This window comes from Anolis sagrei, chromosome 3 (genome assembly GCF_037176765.1).
Source record: "Anolis sagrei isolate rAnoSag1 chromosome 3, rAnoSag1.mat, whole genome shotgun sequence".
Classification (NCBI taxonomy): Eukaryota; Metazoa; Chordata; class Lepidosauria; order Squamata; family Dactyloidae; genus Anolis; species Anolis sagrei.
In genome coordinates, this window is record NC_090023.1 from 205,485,658 (window position 1) to 205,506,426 (window position 20,769).

Consider the following 20,769-nt stretch of genomic DNA (forward strand, 5'->3'; position numbering starts at 1 on the left):
GAATTGAGATATACAAACTGTTGGGTCAGGTGTGTCACAACATTAAACTGTAAAGATTAGTAATCAAAAGGAGAAATATTGAAGACCCAAAGATCCTTGGCCAGAGGTCTAAGCATATTTGATCTGGGTGTGTTTTATGCCTTTAAATACAAACTTGATAAAGCAGATCAGCTTCTCTGAGGCCCCATCTATACTGCCATATAATCCAGTTTCTGAATCCAGATTATCTGCTTTGAACTGGATTATATGGCAGTGTAGACTCATATAATCCAGTTCAAAGCAGATAATCTGGATTTAGAAACTGGATTATATGGCAGTGTAGATCCTGCCTGATTAGCAATGCATTCTCAGATCAGAGCCTTGCAGGGTGAAAAACCCTCACACAATTCATAGTGGAAATACTAAAGACCATACCAGATATGCCCCATCCTAGTACATGCTTCCATATTTCTTCCCTCTATCTTTTCAGTGCCTCCTTTCTTCACCAGCATTGCTCACTACAGTGGTGCAAATCAGCCATGGAACAAAAGTTGCTGAATATTAATATGAATCCATGACCTCATCTAGGCTGCCATATAACACAGTTTGAAATTGCATTTTATGATCAGTATATACTTATATAATGCAGTTCGGTGCTGTTAAACTGCATGATATGAATTTATACTGACCAAATAATTTTGTTATTCTTCACTTTTCTTCATTCCTCTTTCCCCTTTTTGGACTAGGATGGTTAAAACTCCAGCTTTAGCCCTATCTGCTCCATTGTTCTTTTCCATGCAGAAACACTTCTAAAACTGTTTCACCTCACAAAAACATATCTGGAAGAGATGCAGCCACCATGTTGATGTACTTTCTCCAATTCAGCTAAAAAAATATGCATCATGAAGAATCTTTTTTTGTTAAATGTCATATAAAGAAGTGCAAAAAATATGACCCTTCTACATACACCACCCCAGTGGTACAATGGATTAAACCCTTGTGCCGGCAGGACTGAAAATTGACAGGTTGCAGGTTCGAATCTGATAAAAGCAATCTGGTAAGAGAGCGGACAAGCTTCCATTGTCAGCTCCGGCTCTCCATGCGGGGACATGAGAGAAGCCTCCCACAAGGATAATAAAACATCAAAACATCCGGGTGTCCCTTGGGCAACGTCCTTGCAAACGGCCAATTCTCTCGCACCAGAAGTGACTTGCAGTTTCTCAAGTTGCTCCTGACATGGAAAAAAACCCAAACAAACTCCAAACGTGCAGATACTGGAATATATATTTATGTGCCTCCATATATGTTTATTTAGCAAAATTTGTGGAGAGAGATTTGCCTTTGCCCTTCCTCTGATTATGAGAGAAAGCGACTTGTGTAAGGTCACCCAGTAGGTTTTCATGGCCGCCAAACAGGGATTTAAACCTTGATCTCTAGAGTCATAGTCCAACTTTTGAAACCTACATTAAGCTGGGTCTCAGAGTTTATAATGGGTACAACTCTAACCTTTAAGCATTTCCTTCAGATTAAAATGCAAGCTGTTTGCTTCTTCAGCAAGGCTACTAGTGTTCCAGAAAATCTCCTGGAGTTTTAATAGGCATTTAAATAAGATTTGTAAGAAAAATATGTGATACTTATCTTGTGTTTCAGAGGAATGGATGGAAGGAGGAAGGCTAGTAACAGCTACACTGCAGTCAACTGTGGGGGAATACCCCTGGGAGGACAGATCATTAATGAAGTTAAATAAAATTCATTAAAAATTACATTAAATTAAACAATGTCCATGAAATGCATTATTAATGTGTTATGTTACTCATTAACCATGATTCCTGGGTCAAAATAATAAGTAACATATCATTTATAATATTTAATGAACAAGGAGTAACATGCTAAAACTTGGTATTTTTAGAAGTAATCTAAGTTGTGATTAAGACTGCTTTGGCCTGCCATATATATACCAAAACACATCAATTATACCTCTTAAGAACCACATGTTTGGTACAAGCCCTCAATGAATGGATTTACACAGGTTTCTTCATGTAAACAGGAATCTTTCTCATTGAATGGAAAAGTCCTATGTGTATAGGATTTGTTCTCACTGAAGCTGAATATATGACTACCTGATTGTGTGGTATGGACGTAACTAGAAAACTCTAACTTACTACTATCCTCACAAAATAAATGCACATATTTTACATTAAGTGTGTGGAACGCACATAACCGTAACTCTTTTTAAAATAATAACAACCCCTAATTGAGGAAAAATGCTAAGGCGGAATGGAATGGCCCTCCTTCTAGCCTTTCAACATATTCTCCCAGTCATATATGTATTTGAGGATTGCTGTTCTGTATGAACTGTTACGATACTGTGAAAATTAATGCTGAACACAAATTGGTAAGCAGACGTCCAGTTGCCCCCAAAGTGAATTGGGTCCCACTCAAGCAGCTGGATTAAGTGCCTTGAAGAAATGTTAATATTGCAAATAAAACTTCAAGGATTTCAATCCCCACTACTTCAACAACCTCTTCCCAATCCAGATGCCAAAGCCAGACTTCTTAGGCATTCAACAAGTGTGTGCAAACAGAATAAGCACACTTAACCCATTCTAATTAGATCGTGTTTCTTATCCACATATTCCAGATCAAAAATTGGGAAAGAACATTTGCCATTTTGAAATCCTTAGCTCAATTTCTTATAAGAAGTTGCCATGAGTTCACATATGTTTACATGTAAGTACAGAAAAGGTGCAAACAAGAATGATCACGCCTCTGTCAACACACAAGTTGTGACCAAAGTCATCTGTCCTATATCTCACAGCTCTTATTGCATTATAAAACAGAACCTCTATCTATCATTTTTACTTATATTTTTCTGTTTTCATCATAATCATGTATTTCAGATCTATATATTCTCATATGGTTAGTTTCAAATGCACATAGTAACACCTAAATCCTCCTCTACTGAACTGAGCCACTTAACCACATAGCATGGTACTGGCAACATGAGGGAAAAGACCATGGGTGGCATTGGAAGGAAAGATATTAGGCATTAGTGAAACAGTGCTTGAAGCCAACAAACTTAGGATCACTTCCCATGGAGCAAATTTTGGTGGCAACTCCAGTTCATCAGCAGTTTTGAACGGCGCCCGCCACTTCCCATCAAACATCAGAGAAGTGCTTCCAGGTTGGCTCCATGGCAAAACTGCTGCAGAACCAGAGTCGCCACCGAAAAAAGATGGCAACGGCAACACAAGAGGCTTCCTGTGGTTGCATTGCCCTCAATAGGGCAAGCTGGTTGGCGGACACTTCACTCATGTGATAAGGAAGGGGGGAAGCCACGACAATGCGGGGCATGGGGTGATGGGTTCCCATGCCCCGGACATCTACCACTAGAATCACCACCATCTGTGGTGATTCCTGTGGCATGTCTGAAGAGATCCCTAGTTTGCTTTCCCTCACTATACAAGCAACAAATAGCTATGTACTGGTTGCTTACAGTTTTCCAGGGTTCTATGATGAATCAACCCTGGAAAACCATGAGCAACCAGAAACAGAGCCCACAAACAGAATGTCTAAATATATATAACATCTCCAAGTAAAGAATATTATGCCAATAATCAGTATTTGCAGAAATTCCTCCAAGTAGAAACTTACAACACAAGGTACAAGGCAGGCAATATTAAACTGAAACATTTTTACTAGCAAGTAAAGCAGGAGACATATAACTATGGATAACGACTACTCTGGCATTACATTGTGTCCCACAAGTCAATAGAACATTACTGGAAGTAGAGAAGTTATTACAATGTCAATGAAAGAATGACATTGGCTTTATATCTGATCTAAATCAGTTTTGAATTAGACACAACAAAAGAACACTGTGGAAAAAGGTCAAAGTGATGGCAACTTGTAATTGTGCAATTCTTATAAGTGAAAGAGCTTATCTCCCCCGTGTGAGCCTAACATGCAAATACTAACTGGTTCTCCTGGGAGAAAATTCAACTGGCAGCAACATGTTTATTCAAAATATATTCAACAACCACAAAGCGAATACAGTTTATGCATATGCATATATTACATGGATGCCATATAAAAAAAATGCAAATATAATAATAGTGGTTATTGTCAAAACAAACATAATTAGAACAATGCAACAATCCACTTTTCCCTTTAAAGCATAGTACCAGAAAGAAACAAAAAATGAATGATAGATTGACCCCAGTAAATCATGGTGTGATTATATAGTAAAATGAAAGTGGAAAAGCAGGACAGTATGATACGATACTATTTTTGTTCCAGCTTTCTGAACAAAATAAGCCCAATTCAAGTACAAGGGCTAAGGGGAAGGCTTGCAATTTTAGAGCAAAGGTAATTTTATTACTTTCCTTTTATAAGTCCAAAACAGACCTGTAATTCAATTTTATAATACAATGTTCTTTCTTTGTATTGAACTCTATGCAGTAGACATCACAGACCAATCAATATATTGCACCATATTACGTTAATATTCAGGGCAATGCACCTTCTTGCTGCAGATTGCAGTCCTCTAGTGGAAAAAGTTGAGTGGCATCCAACTCTATATATGTTAATCAGGCCAGGAAGAACTTATCCAAGGAGTAAGTACAAACACAATTACCAGAAAATGCTTAAAGTAGAAATGGGAGTGGATGTCTATTAAAAACTCTCTTTAATAAATGAAAATATTTCAGCTTGCATACCCATTCGTTTCTAAATAAAAACATGTCATAGAAAATGGTAGCAATTAACTTTTGATGTTTACTTCTAAGATTTAATTAAATATGCAGTAAGTAAACGATCCAAGCCTGTGCTCCCACTACCCACTCTGGGTCCCTTCCCTCCAAACAGAGCATAAATGTTCTCCAGACCAATTACACAAAACTTCAGTTTTATTTGCCAGCCCAGAGACCTGTATGTTGTCGGCCTGAATAACCTGCTACTTCCTTTTGTTTCTTCAAAATGGAAATCTACACAGCAGCTTCTGCAACAGCATATTATTATTATTATTATTATTATTATTATTATTATTATTCAGAAAGGACTGATAAAACACCCCATGCTTTGAAAATACTCAAATTACATTAGCAATAAATATTTCCAATAGCATTGATTTATCAGAGGCACTGAAGAGTATGGTTTTAAGCTTATCACAAATGTGATAGACTTAGGCAGGTTGCTGGGTACACAAACAGGCTTTTCTAGGAGCTTTACTTTTAGTTCAATAAGTGTACTAACAGGATTTATTAGTTGCCAACAGTTGTGCCTGATGCTTTCCAGTTCAGGGGGAACTTAAATCTGATCTGGGTTTCAGTCCAAACTTTAATGGGGTTATTCAAGGTGCTTAACTCTATCACCAAAATTCAGCACCTTGGATGCTTACTTTGAAGCACAAACACATAAACTACTCCACTGATTGCAAAATAGCAAGTCTCTGCTGGTTCCAAACAGAATCTGCCTTTCTACAAGTCTCAAACCAAAATATTTTGTTGGTGGAACATTATAACCCATCTCCTTAATACATCAGTCACATGTGTAACTTTATATTTGTGCTAAGTAGAATATTCCTAACATATTCCTGTCCCACTCTGTGACATTTGAAACATTACTTTTGTTTATTTAAATTGTTTTGTTGAGGTGTTGTGACCATTTGATCTACCCAATGTTTGAACATACAATTCTTATCACCCACAAGGGATGATACTAAGGGACTGAGGATTTATAGCCTTAAACATCTGGAGAACAAGGGTTCTCCACCACAGCATTAGAGATTGAACACTATTTTGCTACAAAAGTCCTCATGCAGCTTCTTCTTTTGAAAAGAGCAGATATGAACCAAGATTATCTACACTCCCCTTGTCACATAACCCATGCAAGCTTGGGCACCGAAGCAGCATGTGGAGGAACTGTCATGATTCTATGGAGTCCTCCAGCTCGTGTGTTCAGTTAAACATACAGAACTACAACACGGATGTCTGGGAGTGCCTCTCATGTCATGATCTAGCTTTTTCTTGTAGCTGATACAAGCTAAGCTCCAGATCTGCCAAATTTCCAGAACCTAGAAGAGATGGGAATGTGGGAAATGGACATGTACCTCAAAGTATCTATAATAGCCTACTTTGTTTTATTTACTAAAATGAACTAAGATTTTTATTAAGTCCTGGAACAAGATCTCTTCTTTTGATTATATAGCCATGGATTGCTAGTGTCCTTATTTATGAAAAGAGAATACTCAGGACTTTAATTTTAAAAAACGATTTAACAAAAAAAAGAAGACCTTTCTACGCTGATAGACAACGTAGAAAGGTCTTTTTTTATTATATGAGAGACAGGGCCCCCTGGTGGTGCAGCAGGTTAAACTGCTGAGCTGCTGAACTTGCTGACTGAAAGGTTGGTGGTTCAAATCCAGGGAGCAAGGTGAGCTCCCGCTGTTAGGCCCAGCTTCTGCCAACCTAGCAGTTCGAAAACATGCAAATGTGAGCAGATCAATAGGTACCACCTTGGCAGGAAAGTAATGGTGCTCCATGCAGTCATGTTGGCCATATGACCTTGCAGGTGTCTACGGACAATGCCAGTTCTTTGGCTTAGGAATGTAGTTGTACACCCCCAAGAGTAAAATACGACTAGATTTAATGTCAGGGGAAACCTTTACCTTTACTTATAAGAGCCACCTGATACAATGCACTAAATCTTGGTAGCTGTGCTCATGTGTTTGTGTTTTAATGATGCATATGTTAATTTGGTTTAATTTTTTTATTGTTTAATCTTGTCTTAACCTTTTTTAATATTGTGGATTTTTTTTAATAGTTGTAAGCTGCTTTAGGTCTTGAAAGAACACCACCACCACATAAATACATTTGCAATGCACAATTTGGAATAATTTTAGAACTATCAATTTAATCCTAGAAAAGCTATATGAACAATCATAAAACTACATTATAAATAAAAGCATAGAAATACATGAAAACTGCATGATTAATCCTCCAGTCGTGGCTAGATTAGCCATCATCGTCCTAAACTTGTCGTTCTCTTTTTATTTTTAGGTGACTGTTCCGAAGCCATTTCATGCATTATTACACTATTTCAATACAACATTGCATTCCTTAACCTATCATAATTTTTCTTTCAGAGTGTTGCCTTTACAATAAAAATGTCATAATGTATCCATTAGTCACAAACGACAACGTACTCAGTAGACAGCACTCTCCAACTCTCACAAATAAAAACAGAATAATGACATGCGGTGCAAAGCTCATTTTGAAGACCAATCTTGGTTAATTAAGATAGATGTGAACAGTTAACTAGGGGGCACTGTGCACTCAGAGGAGGACTTGATACAAGGCTTGTTTTATACATGCCTCTTAAATTTCTTCCGCTCTTACCCACCAAGAAAGGGCTGCCAGGTGAGCAGATTGTCACTCTAGCCTAAGCTAATAGATTCTCCAGTGGCTTTTGTTACTGCTCATGTCATACTAACGTAATGATGAAGCTCAAAAATGGCACAACATATGTAGCTGCAACTTGTCAGCTCCAGGTAATCATACTCATCTTTGGTTTCAGAAGCAGATGCAGATGAGACCAGTAATATAAATATGCAAATTGCAGTGCTCCCTTGTCAGTTGCATGTTCCTACCTCCAATGGCCCTCGTAGAAAGTCTGTTTGCTCAGCTCCGACTTCAAGTGCGACGTCCACAGAAGCAAAGGGACGGCTGGCCATCTGCTGTCGCTCCCGCATAAGTTGCTGATGGAAGGGGAAAAAAGGGATTTTAATGAAATATCATTAAGATAACATAAGGCAATAGCTGGTTTCTCTTAACATTAATCAAACAGTAATAAGTGAAAATTTTCAACAGTTCATCCCAAAGAGCAAAATTGTGGTACCTTACAGAGAGATGTTCTCAACTCCAAGGATAATGTGATAAAAAGCAACATTTGTGTGTCGCTTTTACATAACCATATAGGTAGCATCAAAAGATTGAATGTACACAACACCACATAATTCCTTTTCTCACATTGGATTAATTTGTTTCACTCTAGATGTAGAAGTGGATGCATGTCTTTGAAAGGGTAAACTGTCATGTGACCATGTTGAGTGGGATTATAGTCATCTACCACCTCCCTTGCTTTCTCTCTGAAGGTCAGTTAAGTTTACCACTGGATAAAATGTATTCAGAATACTGAAATACACAATCTAAGCATCCCTGACAGATGACCATCCAGCCTCTGTTTAAAAGCCTTCAAGGAAAGAGCTTTCACCACACTCCGTGACAGAGAGCTCTTACAGCTCTTACGGTCAGGAAGTTTTTCTTAATGTTCAAGTGGAATCTCCTCTCCTGTAATTTGAACTCATTGCTCCATGGAATCTGAGTCTCCAGGGCAGCAGAAAACAAGTCTGCTCCCTCTTGCTTATGACATCCTTTCACATCTTTAAACATGGCTATCATGTCTCCTATAAACCCTCTTCTTTGAGCTAAACACACCCAGCTCTTTAAGCCACTCTTCTTAAGGCATGGTTTCCAGACCTTTGAAAGGTACAAATTGAGCATTCCTTATCTAGAATTCCAAAATATTCCAAAAACCAACATTGCCCACTTGAGATAGTGACACGTTTGCTTTCTGATGCTGCAGTATACATAAACTTTATTCCATGCACAAAATTATTAATAATTGTGCCTGAAATGACCTCCAGACTATGTTTATGAGGTGGATATGAAAAATAAATGAATTTCATGTCTTGGGTCTCTGATCCAAGATAATGACATAATGACATACCCTGTTTCCTCCAAAATAAGGCAGGGGCTTATATTATTTTTTTCTCTAAAATGCATTAGGGCTTATACATAGCTGCCTTGATGCTATTTAAATTGACCTTTTAATGAACTGTAACTAGGGCTTCTTTTTGAAGTAGGACTAAAATTTCAAGCATCCTCCAAAATCCTGAAAAATCATGCTAGGCCTTATTTTCAGGGTGGGCTTATTTTTGGGGAAACAGAACATGTCATTATGTACATATATACAATTACAAATTCCAGAATCCCAAACACTTTTGGTTCTAACCCTAAACTTAAAATAAAATTGCCACCCCCTACTCCTGCTGTCTCTCGCAAAAGTTCATCCAAGCTCCACATCAATCCATCTAACAAACCACCCACTTATTTCTGTCTGAGGGGACTAGAGAAGATGTGTTGGGAGTTATGGCACCTTCTTCCCTCTTTAGTTCTTGCCATTTGTCAATTGGCTGCAAAATGCACAACACCTGAGCAGTGGAGAAGAGAGGAATAATCACAAACCAAACAAGGAAAGAAATGTAGAAAAAGGAGGAAGGAGGAAAAAGAGGGGAAGTAGAGATACAGTCAGAAAGAAGAGGGAAAAACAAAGGAAGGGAGAAGAACAAGAAGGATTATTAAATGGAAGGAGCCATAGGAGGTGAATGAGTGCCAGGAACCTTTCCAGCTCTCTTTGATTTGGTCAGAGTACAGTAGCAGCTATGGGAGTTATGGAATAGGCAGGGAATGGAGTTGAAAGCATCCATAGAAGAGACAAAGGGTTTCACTCTTTCCCACCATGTGGCAAATTGTGGTCAAACTGAAGTTCAATCTTCAGACATGAGCAAACCTGCCAGGTTGTTTTTCATCCATCTTTGGATTTTATTAATTTTAATAAGATTGAGATCAGAAAAAGAAATGAAATTAAAACCAGACCTTTACTAGTCATGAGGCTCATGGAAAGAAGTCACAAGCCTCATTTAGTCTGTGAACCACTGGTGTTCCATTCCATCTAAGAAATTCTACCAGCTCCTTGCTTTTTCATCAGTGACTATTTTGAGTTACAATCCACCTTCCTAAAGGAAAGCACTTTCTTTCAGCCCTTCAACTACCCAAACTCTATTTCTCCTTTTAAAAGTGTGTTACTGGCATCTGACATCAGTATGAAAAAACCAAATGGCTTCAACGTGACTGCCCCCATATTACTACCTAAAACCATACATCATACAAATACATTTCATTTGTATAGCTTTTAGCAAACAGTTGTCACCTGCTATCAGGTATGCTATATTTCCTGATATACATTCCTTATAAGTGGAACAAACATACATAAATGGTGCTTTTCAGCACTCTACAGAACTACTAAATCTTTCTCTTCCACACACACACATACACACACACACACATGGCATTTATCTTAAACTGGTATCACATATGTAGAAGCAACAGCAAGAGACTGTCATCCAAAATCTGATCTCATTGATAAAGGAACAAGCTCAGTGAACCTGTGCCAAGAACAAGCCCTTTCAGTCTTTCGATTCCCTATGCATTTGTACTGAAGCCAGATGGAGTTATTAGTGACAGTGTCTGCGGCAGCTTATATGAGGTCCCTTTTCTGATTACTTAAACATGAGGAATAATGTCTGAGCATTAGAGAGCAGGTGCCAGGGTAACTGAGCAACCTAAAGACCTAAATTAGACTCAGGTTGCTCAGTCAATCCACTGACATCATGCCAGTGTTCAATGAGTGACTAGCAACATTCTCCCCAGTATCTTTATACTTTCCTCCTCAATCTCGAATGCTACTACTAATTTAAAAAAGAACAAATACAAATGGTGTGCAACACTAAATAATATAAATCTTTCTTCTCGCGATCTGTGAAACTAATAAAGGCGGTATTAAATATTTAAATCAATTTAGTTTCCCAATTAAGTTTGCTTCCTTCCTTTTTCATATGAAGAGGATGGCATGGCATGCTGAAGGGGGGAAGAAAAGGAGCTGACCGGGTCAGATTCATGGCTATATATATCAGTGTGCTGCTGCCCAGTGTGATGAGCAACATGGTCATAAGCTAAAACAGCTTTTTAGACAATATAGAGCTTTTAGAATTGGGGCGACTTTGCAAACTGGTTGTTGCTATTATTTTTATTCTCATTTATATCCCACCTTTCTCCCAATAATGAGACTCAAGGTAAATAACAATATCATTAAAACAATGCAGATTAAGGTTATATAGACACACACACACACACACATACAATAAGTTAAAACATTAAAAGACAAAAATCATTAACATCCCAACAAACAAATCTTAATAATAGCACTGCACAGCATTTAAAAGCCCATCCCAGTCAATGTTTAAACTTTCTCATAGAAGGAGAGCAAAGATGATGCCATCCTGGTCTCTCTAAGGAAGGACTTCCAAAGTTTGGGAAGAGTCATCAAGAAGGTCCTCTCCCTTTTTCTCACCAAACAAACCTGAGAAGATGGTGGGGTGCAGAGAAGGTCCTTGGGGCTGTAATGGGCTCATAAAGAGAGATATGGTCCTTCAAACAACCTGGACTGAAGCCATATAGGCAGAGGCCCTAGGTAATTTTCAACAGTAAGCAAACAGTATCCCCCCCCCCCCCCAACCAATCACTGATATATATTTTCTGTTTGTCATGGGAGTTCTGTGTGCCATATTTGGTTCAATTCCATCATTGGTGGAGTTCAGAATGCTCTTTGATTGTAGGTGAGCTATACATCCCAGTAACTACAACTCACATATGTCAAGGTCTATTTTCCCCCAAGAGTGCCTCAGGAGTGCCCCTGGGCAAAATCAACTATACTGCAAATGCTTACTTTGTGTAATGGGTTGAGCCGCCCCTGCATATAGGACCCAAGCTATCATGAGCACTCTGAATTGTGCCCAGAAACAGACTAGTATGCAGTGAAGCTGTTTCAACAAGGAAATTGTGGACTCCCTTTGGTTGGCACCAATTAACAACCTGCCTGTAGAAGTCTGGGCAAATCGAATTTTCTTAACACAGGCAGTGCTCAACTTACAAACATCAAAACTACAAATGACCCATAGTTAAGAATGGGAGTAAGACAACAGAACATGAGAGAAATCTACCCCTAGAAAGGAAAAGGCACTTCTGAAAGAGTTATCATGGGGAAAATGTGTCTCAACTGAAGCTTTATCACCAATCCTTGTTTCAACAACAAACCAACATTTTCAAAATCCAATTATCATGGGGACAGAAAGCGAGGAGAAATTTTCTGAATAGGGGCACAGACAGCAAAACAAACACCACAGGGCTGTTTACTCTCCCTATGCTATCCAGGGCATATCTATCTATCTATCTATCTATCTATCTATCTATCTATCTGGAGTTACTGTTTTAAAAGATACCTGTTCCGACTAACAAACAAATTTAATCTAAGAACAAACTTATAGGACGTATCCCATTTGTAACTTGGGGACTGCCTGTACTTTATAATGGCAGTGCCATAAAAAGTGTACTAGAGTAATCCAAACAGAATGTAATTATGTATGTGTTACCATGGCTTGCTTCAATTTCTCTAAGAACATGCACAATTGGTACTAGTTTAATTGTCCAAATGCATTCCTGGTCACTACTAAAACATGGGGGCTTTCTACACTGGCAAATAATACTGTACTCATTCCAAAAGAGTTATGAGGGATTTAAAGTCAGATGATACTCTGGAGTTTGCTGGATATCCTGTGGAATATACCTTCCAATTCAGACCAATCTGCTTTGTGTGTGTATGTGTGTGTGTGTGTGAAGTGACTTGAGAAACTGCAAGTTGCTTTTGGTGTGATAGAATTGCTTGCTCAGGGGACGCCTGGATGTTTTATCATGCTGTGGCAGGCGTCTCTCATGTCCCCGTATGGAGATGCCTGTCACAGATGGGAGTTCACCCTGCTTCCTGGAGCCCCCGGTGACACAATGGGTTAAACCCTTGTGCCAGTAGAACTGAAGACCGACAGGTCAAAGGTTCGAATCCAGGGAGAGTGTGAATGAGCTCCCTCCATCAGTTCCAGCTTCCCATGCGGGGACATGAGAGAAGCCTCCAACAGAATGGTAAAACATCAAACATCTGTGCATCCCCTGGGCAACGTTCTTGCAGACAGCCAATTTTCTCACACCAGAATCAGCTTGCAGTTTCTCAAGTCCCTCCTTACCCGAAAAAAAACCCCCTGCTCCCCAGATTCGAATCTCTTACCTTTCAGTCAGAAGTCCTGCCAGCACAAGGGTTTAATCCATTGCACCAACAGGGCTCCGACAATCTACTGTTCAGGCTAGACATCACCCTTTCCCTATGCTCATTACAGGGAATTGTGCTCTAGCCAGCTATGGTGCTCCCACCAAGCTCATTGTTGTCATTGGTGCCTCTGCTGATGTTAGAATGGGATGCCCATGTAATCCACAATAAGAAAGGTGGATCTCCTTCTCTTTCTTACTGGTCATGTGGCCATCCTTTCTGACATCAGCAAAAGTGCCTGTAACTGTCAGGAGCTTGGCTGGAGCTTCATGGTTAGATCGGTGCAGTGGCAACAACATGGAGAGGACGAGATGTGGGCCACTCTAGCAGAGCTGATATTGTCCCAGAGTGTCTGGCCCTGGATTTGGCACTGCTTGGGGGTAGATTTACACTGGGTAAAACTGCTACATGCTAAATTTGAAAATCAAGTTAGGTTAGAGAGCTCTGATTAACTCTTTAAAACGAAAATGTTGAAAGCAAACCTTGAGTTTGCCATTTTATATAAGGAACGCCATTTTGCAATATCAATGTATAGTCTATAACCTCAGCTGACACTAATCTGAAGGTTTACCATCCAACAAATATCCACTAGACTGCTACACAAAAATGTGGTTGGATAGTTTGAGGAATGCAGCATACAGATTTTCCCCCTTATCCCTAAACTGGATACAACCTGAAGTATTATCTATGATTAATAGAAAGCTAATCAAACTTAATTCAGTACTTTTGAATGCAGCAGGTCACTAATTTCACACTCATATTCTAGGAAATGAGCTCTCAAGCAATTCTGATTTAGATTGGAGTGTACAAGACTATGAAAGACATTGCTAGGATTTTCAATTGATTTCCAATAAATTCTCCCTTTACCAATAATTTTCTTTTAGGTTAGGTCATGTAGATATAAAAATACGATTCCCATCAATTGCCCAAATATCCTTCAAGCACACGAAGAATAAGACAGCAAGTACCAAATGACCATAATAAGATAAATTACTGATTCGTTACAATGACCTGACATATTACTTAAACTGCACAAAATAATCGCATGAGCTCAATCACAATGTCTTTCCAATCAAAGACTAATTTTACTGGATGTGTTTTACATTTATTCTTGAATATCACAGTGAACAAATTGCAGGTCAAATTTATATTTCCAGAAAAATAAACCAATCTTTCTTCTTAGTATTTTTGAATGCACCGTGTCACTAATTTCACACTTACATTTTAGATATGATCATATAAATGTTGTACATTTATATACCTCCCTAGTGCTTCCAGATAGTTTAAGTAAGACTATTCTAGTCTAATGCATTTGAAGACAGTTGCCTCTTTTTATACACAACTTACCAAAAAAAAAAAAAAACCCTCAAGGCCTTGCTTCAATAGAGTATTGTATTACTATTAAACACTGAAACTTCTGTACTTCCCTTTGACCTCATGCATCCTATCCTATGTTTTTTTTGTTTTGTTTTGAGAATGTATGGGGTGGACAATCAGCAAAAATGCTTTCTCAGGCACTGTATACACTGCTGCATATACTTTTTCTGTCCTTTTTTCTGCCCTTTTTTAGGCTGAAAAAGGCCCCCTCTGCTTATACTCAACTTTAAGGTATTTATTATTTTTACTGTTATTATTATTGTTGTTGTTATTATTATTACATGTATTATTTTACTCTATTTATTATTTTTATATTTACATTATTTTACTCCATTATTATTATTATTACATTGATTATTTTATTTTGTTATTATTATTACATTTATCATCTTACTCTAATATTATTACATTTATTATTTTACTCTATTATTATTACAAGGATATGTAAACATGTTTACATTGAATAATGGTTTAATCAGAGTTGGACAGTTTTATCTTAAATTACTGTTTTATGTAAATATTCAAAAATATTTAACCTACTGATGCCTCCATTAATGTACTTTAATGATATCTATTTTAATTTTGAAATTTACCAGTAGCTGCTGCATTTCCCGCCCTTGGCTTATACTCAGGTCAATACGTTTTCCTAGTTTTTTGTGGTAAAATTAGGTGCCTTGGCTTATTTTCGGGTCGGCTTAGAGTATATACAGTAATAATCAAAAGGCACAGTATGTTGATCTCATTTCTCACTTAGGGAAGTTGTTGAAAGTCATTTAGATGACTTAAATCAAGGGAAAGAGAGTGAGAGTGAATACCACTATGTATTACTGAGTATTTTTTTGGTACAGTGGGAACTGGAGTCAGTAATTCCACTCCTAGGAAGCTTCAAAAGCTGGTCCTGGGGACTTTGCTTTGCAAACTGGCAGATCTATTTTGTCCCACTCTACTTTAAATGCCATGACACAAACTATCGAATCATGAAAGTTGTAGTTTGGTGAGACACCAGCACACTTTGACAGAGAAGTCCAAAGACCTTGCAAGCTGCAACTTCTGTGATTCCACAGCCTTGAGCTATGATAGTCAAAGTGGTGTCAAACAGCACTATTTATACAGTGTAAATGCTTCTGGCACTGAATGCTATTAGCTGACCTGAATAACCGCTTTACACAAGTCTACACTAGCCATATGGTGCAGTTTCAAACTTCATTATATGACAGTGTAAATAGGGCCTAATTCCTGAAGGTATGCTCAAGTCACAATGAGGGCCTATAATGAAGCCTGATCTAGGAAAAACTATGGAGATTGTAGGTTTCTAGCAGTTCATTTTGTTCATATTCTCCAAAAATTACTCTATTTTCTCTTGCTGCTGTCTCTGAAATTGCAATGCTTTGTGGTTGTATTTTGTACTCTGCTAATTTTATCTCATTTTTTTAAAAAAAATCCTATAATTTTATTGAATTTTTAAAAATCTGACAGCTGGTTTTGGAATTATTGTTTAAGATGGAAAGCCTAGGTTGCAATATGCAAAATAATAAATAAATAATTTCCAGAACCCTGTCATTTGTATTTGAAAGCATCTGCATACTAATTTATATCTCTCAGGCTGCCAGTCTTAATTCCCAAGTGCTACTGCTTTAACACTTGGGTGGTTATGTTTATTTATGAGTGGTTATGTTTACTTATTCTAAGTGCATAGGGATCTTCAGTTTCCCAAACCATGCAGCTAAATCTAAAAACCTCTCATTTTGTATCCCCCCCCCCCCCCATTTCCTAAAAGTGGCTCCAGATTAAATGAGGCAGATAAAGGCTTGGCTTTGTTTGCATGACAATTAAATGTAGTAAATATGTAATAAAATGAAAACTATATTGTTTGGGATTATGGATTTAGAATATTTTTAAAGAAAAAATATTGCCAAAATTATATAGATTTTAGATGAATGAGTATATCGAGACCTATTTGTTTGTTTGCTTGCTTGTTTGTTTGTTTGTTTATTTGGAGGCTGCAGAGACTCTGCCACCAATATACAATATTCTGAGGAGCTTTTCCTATGGAATCGGGCTACCACCAAAGTCAAAAGGGGTTTTCAGTTGTTGTTTGACCAAAGATTTAAAAGTAAGCTGGATGGTGCTGAATTCGAACTCAGGGCGCAGAACACTGAGGTGGATATGATTGAAGTCTTCAAAGTATTTGTTGCCACCAATCTGGAAACTCTGTTTCCCTAACTTGCTATGGAACTTCTTCACACAGAGGCACACTGAGACAGTTGTTTGATAACAAAGAACAAAGATGTTTATTTGTGTGGTTTTCACAAACACAGGCACTTAAGCGTAACGGTTGCAAGAATGAGATGAAACTTATTTAGTTACTTTAAAACAGGTCAGTACTTGGTTTCCAATAACAACTCTTAACTCTCTCAGGAAACTAGCAAGACTTCTTCCTGACTAGAATCCTTTTACTTCAAACAGTCCTTTTCCTGGGATCTGTTTAAATCACTATACCAGCTGTTCTTCCCTAATAGCTTTCTAAACTCTCTAACTAACTCTTTGGCTTCACTAACTTCCACTCTCCTTTTCTTAACTCTCTCCTTCAAACACCAAAACCTTACTGTCTTTTTCAAAACCCAGAACCTAATTAACTCTTCAAGACCCAGAACCTGACTAACTGTCAGATTTCAAAAAGCTCTCTTCAAGGCTCTTTTTTTCTGCACTTCAATCAATCTCTGCCCACTTTCTCCCAGCCAATCACAAGGGTTCTCCACATTTCTCCCTAGGCTGCTTCTAAGCTCCACCTCCACTAGGAAATGACTAACCTAAGATGGCTACTTCCAGGCACTACACAAAATGGCTGCCAAAAAAACTGGGTCTAATTCCTGAGCTTACTCTGGTCTAAAGGTAGGCAATTTGTCACAATGAGCATATAATAATAATAATAATAATAATAATAATAATAATAATAATAACTTTATTTTTTAATCCTGCCTCCATCTCCCCAAAGAGACTCGTGGTGGCTTACATGGGGACAAACCCAATCAACATAGTTAAAATATAACACACTAGAATAGATAAAAAAGGTAAAGGTAAAGGTTGTCCCCTGACATTAAGTCCAGTCATGTCTGACTCTGGGGGTTGGTGCTCATCTCCATTTCTAAGACGAAGAGCCAGCGTTGTCCGTAGACACCTCCAAGGTCATGTGGCCAGTATGACTGCATGGAACGCCATTATAAAACAACATCATAAAACAATATAAAACAAATAACATTATAACATAGTATAAAAACAACCACTGAGCAACCAACCAATGACCTGAAATAGTAAACAGTTTCTGGGCTTGAGCAGGCTGGGTGCAAATCAGTTGTGAAAACAGGGCTAATGGATAAAGTGCGAAAGCCAGATGAAAAAAATCACAAATAGAGGGCAATATGAAATAGAGTACTATATCTCAGCATAATACTGCCAGAATTATGAAACAGTGGGTGGTAATTCCAGTTTGAACTCCATGGAAAATATAGCAGGGCCACTGACTGATCTCATTTTTATATATATATGCTATATTAGATTTGTGTAGCTTGTGTAAAGCAATTGCTCATAAATGGCAAGCCCGAGAAGGACAAGAGATGAAAAGACCAATTCGAAAATCTACAGAGGCTTCCAATTGGGTCATTAGTGTAAACTCCAAGGGACGTTCTACATTAAATCTTACAGTGGAAAAGAGTTTGAGCTCTGTGATTCCCCTCTTCTATTCATCAAATTCAATTAAATTAACTCTCACATTCACAAGGTTCTTTTGTAGCATGGATTCTCCATTACATTTGAAACTGCTGTGTGTGGCTCTGTAGAGGGCACTCAACTTAGAAAGGCTTTTAAGAAGTGAAACGGGATTTTTAAAAAGATTAAGCCACCAATGAACTCACCACTGACCACACACACAGAAGAAAAACACTTGGCTCTTTTTGCTTGCATTCAGTATTGTACTCAAGTAGAAAGAAACAGGATTAGGAGCAGAGAAAGAGAGAGAGATTGCAACGTTTTGTAATCTGCTTTGTATGAAGAAAAAGGTCACTAACTGAATGCAACCGTTTATAGGCAAGATTTCAGAAACAAAAATCCCAGTTGCACAGAATACTTTAATGAGTTTACAGTAAAGTAATAAACTGATCAATAATTTGGAAGTTTTGGAAGCAGCAAACTTTTAATAGTAAAAATTTAACTACAGTACTGTCTTTTGCTCAATATGTCCTGCATCTGCATCAGGATAATCACTGAAATATCCAACGGCTGGAAAAACAGGAAGGAGAGTGATCAAATTTGGCAGAAAGAAATATGGGGATGTAAACTTTGACTTGGTTCCTCCTTGCATGGTAACAAGAGTAACACACCTACGATTTCACCATAACAGAGGGATTATACTTAGAGTATTGTGATGTATTGTGAAAAATTAGCCTTGAGCATTTCTGTAGAATGTACATAAATGAAAAATATAGTAACCGGGTTGTTGTAGTTTTTTTGAGTTATATGGCTATGTTTTAGAAGCATTCTCTCCTGACATTTCACCTGCATCTATAGCAGGCATCCTCAGAGGCTGTGAGGTCTGATGATAGACCTCACAACCTCCGAGGATGCCTGCCACAGATGTACGCAAAACATCAGGAGAGAATGCTTCTAGAACATGGCCATATTGCCTGAAAAACCTACAACAACCCAGTGATTCCAGCCATGAAAGTCTTCAACAATACAATATAGTAACTGGCCGTTGCTATTGCATAGATTATTAAAAGCAGTGGTCAGTGCCAGATTCTGATTAAGCTCAAGCCACCTTCCTTAAAAATTGCCTTCACTGAGCTGCAATTTCAAGTAATGTTACCGCAGTGTTAGATAGTTGCTACCATAATGTGCCATGGAAAAACAGACTATGTAGTTGTAGTCAATGTCTGGTAGGAGACATTGTGCATTATCTGTTGGTCTGCCCATTGTGTAGTGATCCAAGAGAAAGACACCTGAATCCTTTGATGACACAAGGTAAAGGGAACTCTATTGCAGAAACAGTGCAGTTTCGGCTGAGTGACACAAATGACTACGTAACTTACAAAGTAGACCTTTTTGCTCTCTCTGCAAAAAAGATCAAAAAGAGTTAGATAAAATTGCCATCAACTGCCGGGATAACCAGACCCTCTCCGAAAATGTACTTTAATTATTGTAAACTTGCTTTGCATTGTTTTTGCTCTTTGTGGGAGCATGCTTATGGTTTCTGTTTAGCATCTTTGCTGCCTGTTGCTCCAAATGTATACTGTATGTATGTGGTGCTTTTTGTCATGGACTTGGACCTGTACAATAAACTATTTTGATGATGATGGTAATGCATGGAATGTAAAGGTCTTTATGATAAGTCTGTCCTCTTCTCCTATCTCTCCATCTCTTTCTTTGGATTCATGTGTGATTAGCTAAAGAAAAGAGGGAATTAGTTTTGTACAAAGATGGAAATTTGGTACATATGTATTTTCCTTCACTAAACACAGCAAGGGCTCCATTGGTGCCTTCTTCTCATGCTGAGTGAAAACTAATGTTGAGTCTGGACAGCCATTGAGATTGCATTTTTGATCAAATTCCCAGCAAGATTTTTTTCAAAAAATATCCTGTCACAATATCAGCATAAAATCAAAGCCTCAACTAGGCAGTAACAGGAAGCACTCCTGAAACATATGGGCCTCCGTTTAATAAAGAATGGATGATTATTCCAAGAAAATGATAAGGAGAAAAGATTTCTATCATACTTCTTAATGTCACAGAATCATTTTTGAAAACTCAACAATATCTTGAGATGTGAAAAGAGAGTGAAAGATGTCTATATGGCTAGGCACAGATGTCTCACACAGGTTGTCATAACGTGGAATGCCGTCACTAACAATCATTGTGCTTGCAGTTACACAAACAGCTGGAATTGGATACCTGCATTCCAGCATCCAATTTTCTTTGGACTAATCAATGCAAATGCCAGTCTACATCTTTTGTAAAAGAAAAGGGGAAACAATACTGGAGACACAGTCTCTTTGTAGGTTGGAATACATTATGCATATGCCTTATTATTGCACTGGTAATTGATGGCTCCCATGTTAGTGGCATGAGGAATATGCTATAGGTTTCAGTTTAAACTTTACAGAAGTGACCCACAGGTCTGAATCTACTTTTGGAATATGTTTCACTAGCTCAGATTGATAATTTAAAGTATGGGCAAAAATCTACTGCACAGTGGCTCAGTAGTTTGCAAAGTCCACTCTTGAGAGGATCATCATTAGTCAAAAATAGCTTAAAGGTATACCACAAAGTTAACCACATTTTGATAGCCATATCAGGTAGTTGATCACA

At 38.0% G+C, this 20,769-nt stretch overlaps 1 protein-coding gene across 1 annotated transcript in view; it reads right to left on the reverse strand.

The window, feature by feature from the left end:
* Nucleotides 1-20,769, reverse strand: part of ATRNL1 (attractin like 1) — a 678,126-nt gene that overhangs the window by 194,386 nt on the left and 462,971 nt on the right. Inside the window, exon 27 of the mRNA XM_060768490.2 lies at nt 7,628-7,735. Coding sequence (XP_060624473.2) covers nt 7,628-7,735 — 108 coding nt within the window. The remainder of the gene's footprint in view (nt 1-7,627; nt 7,736-20,769) is intronic.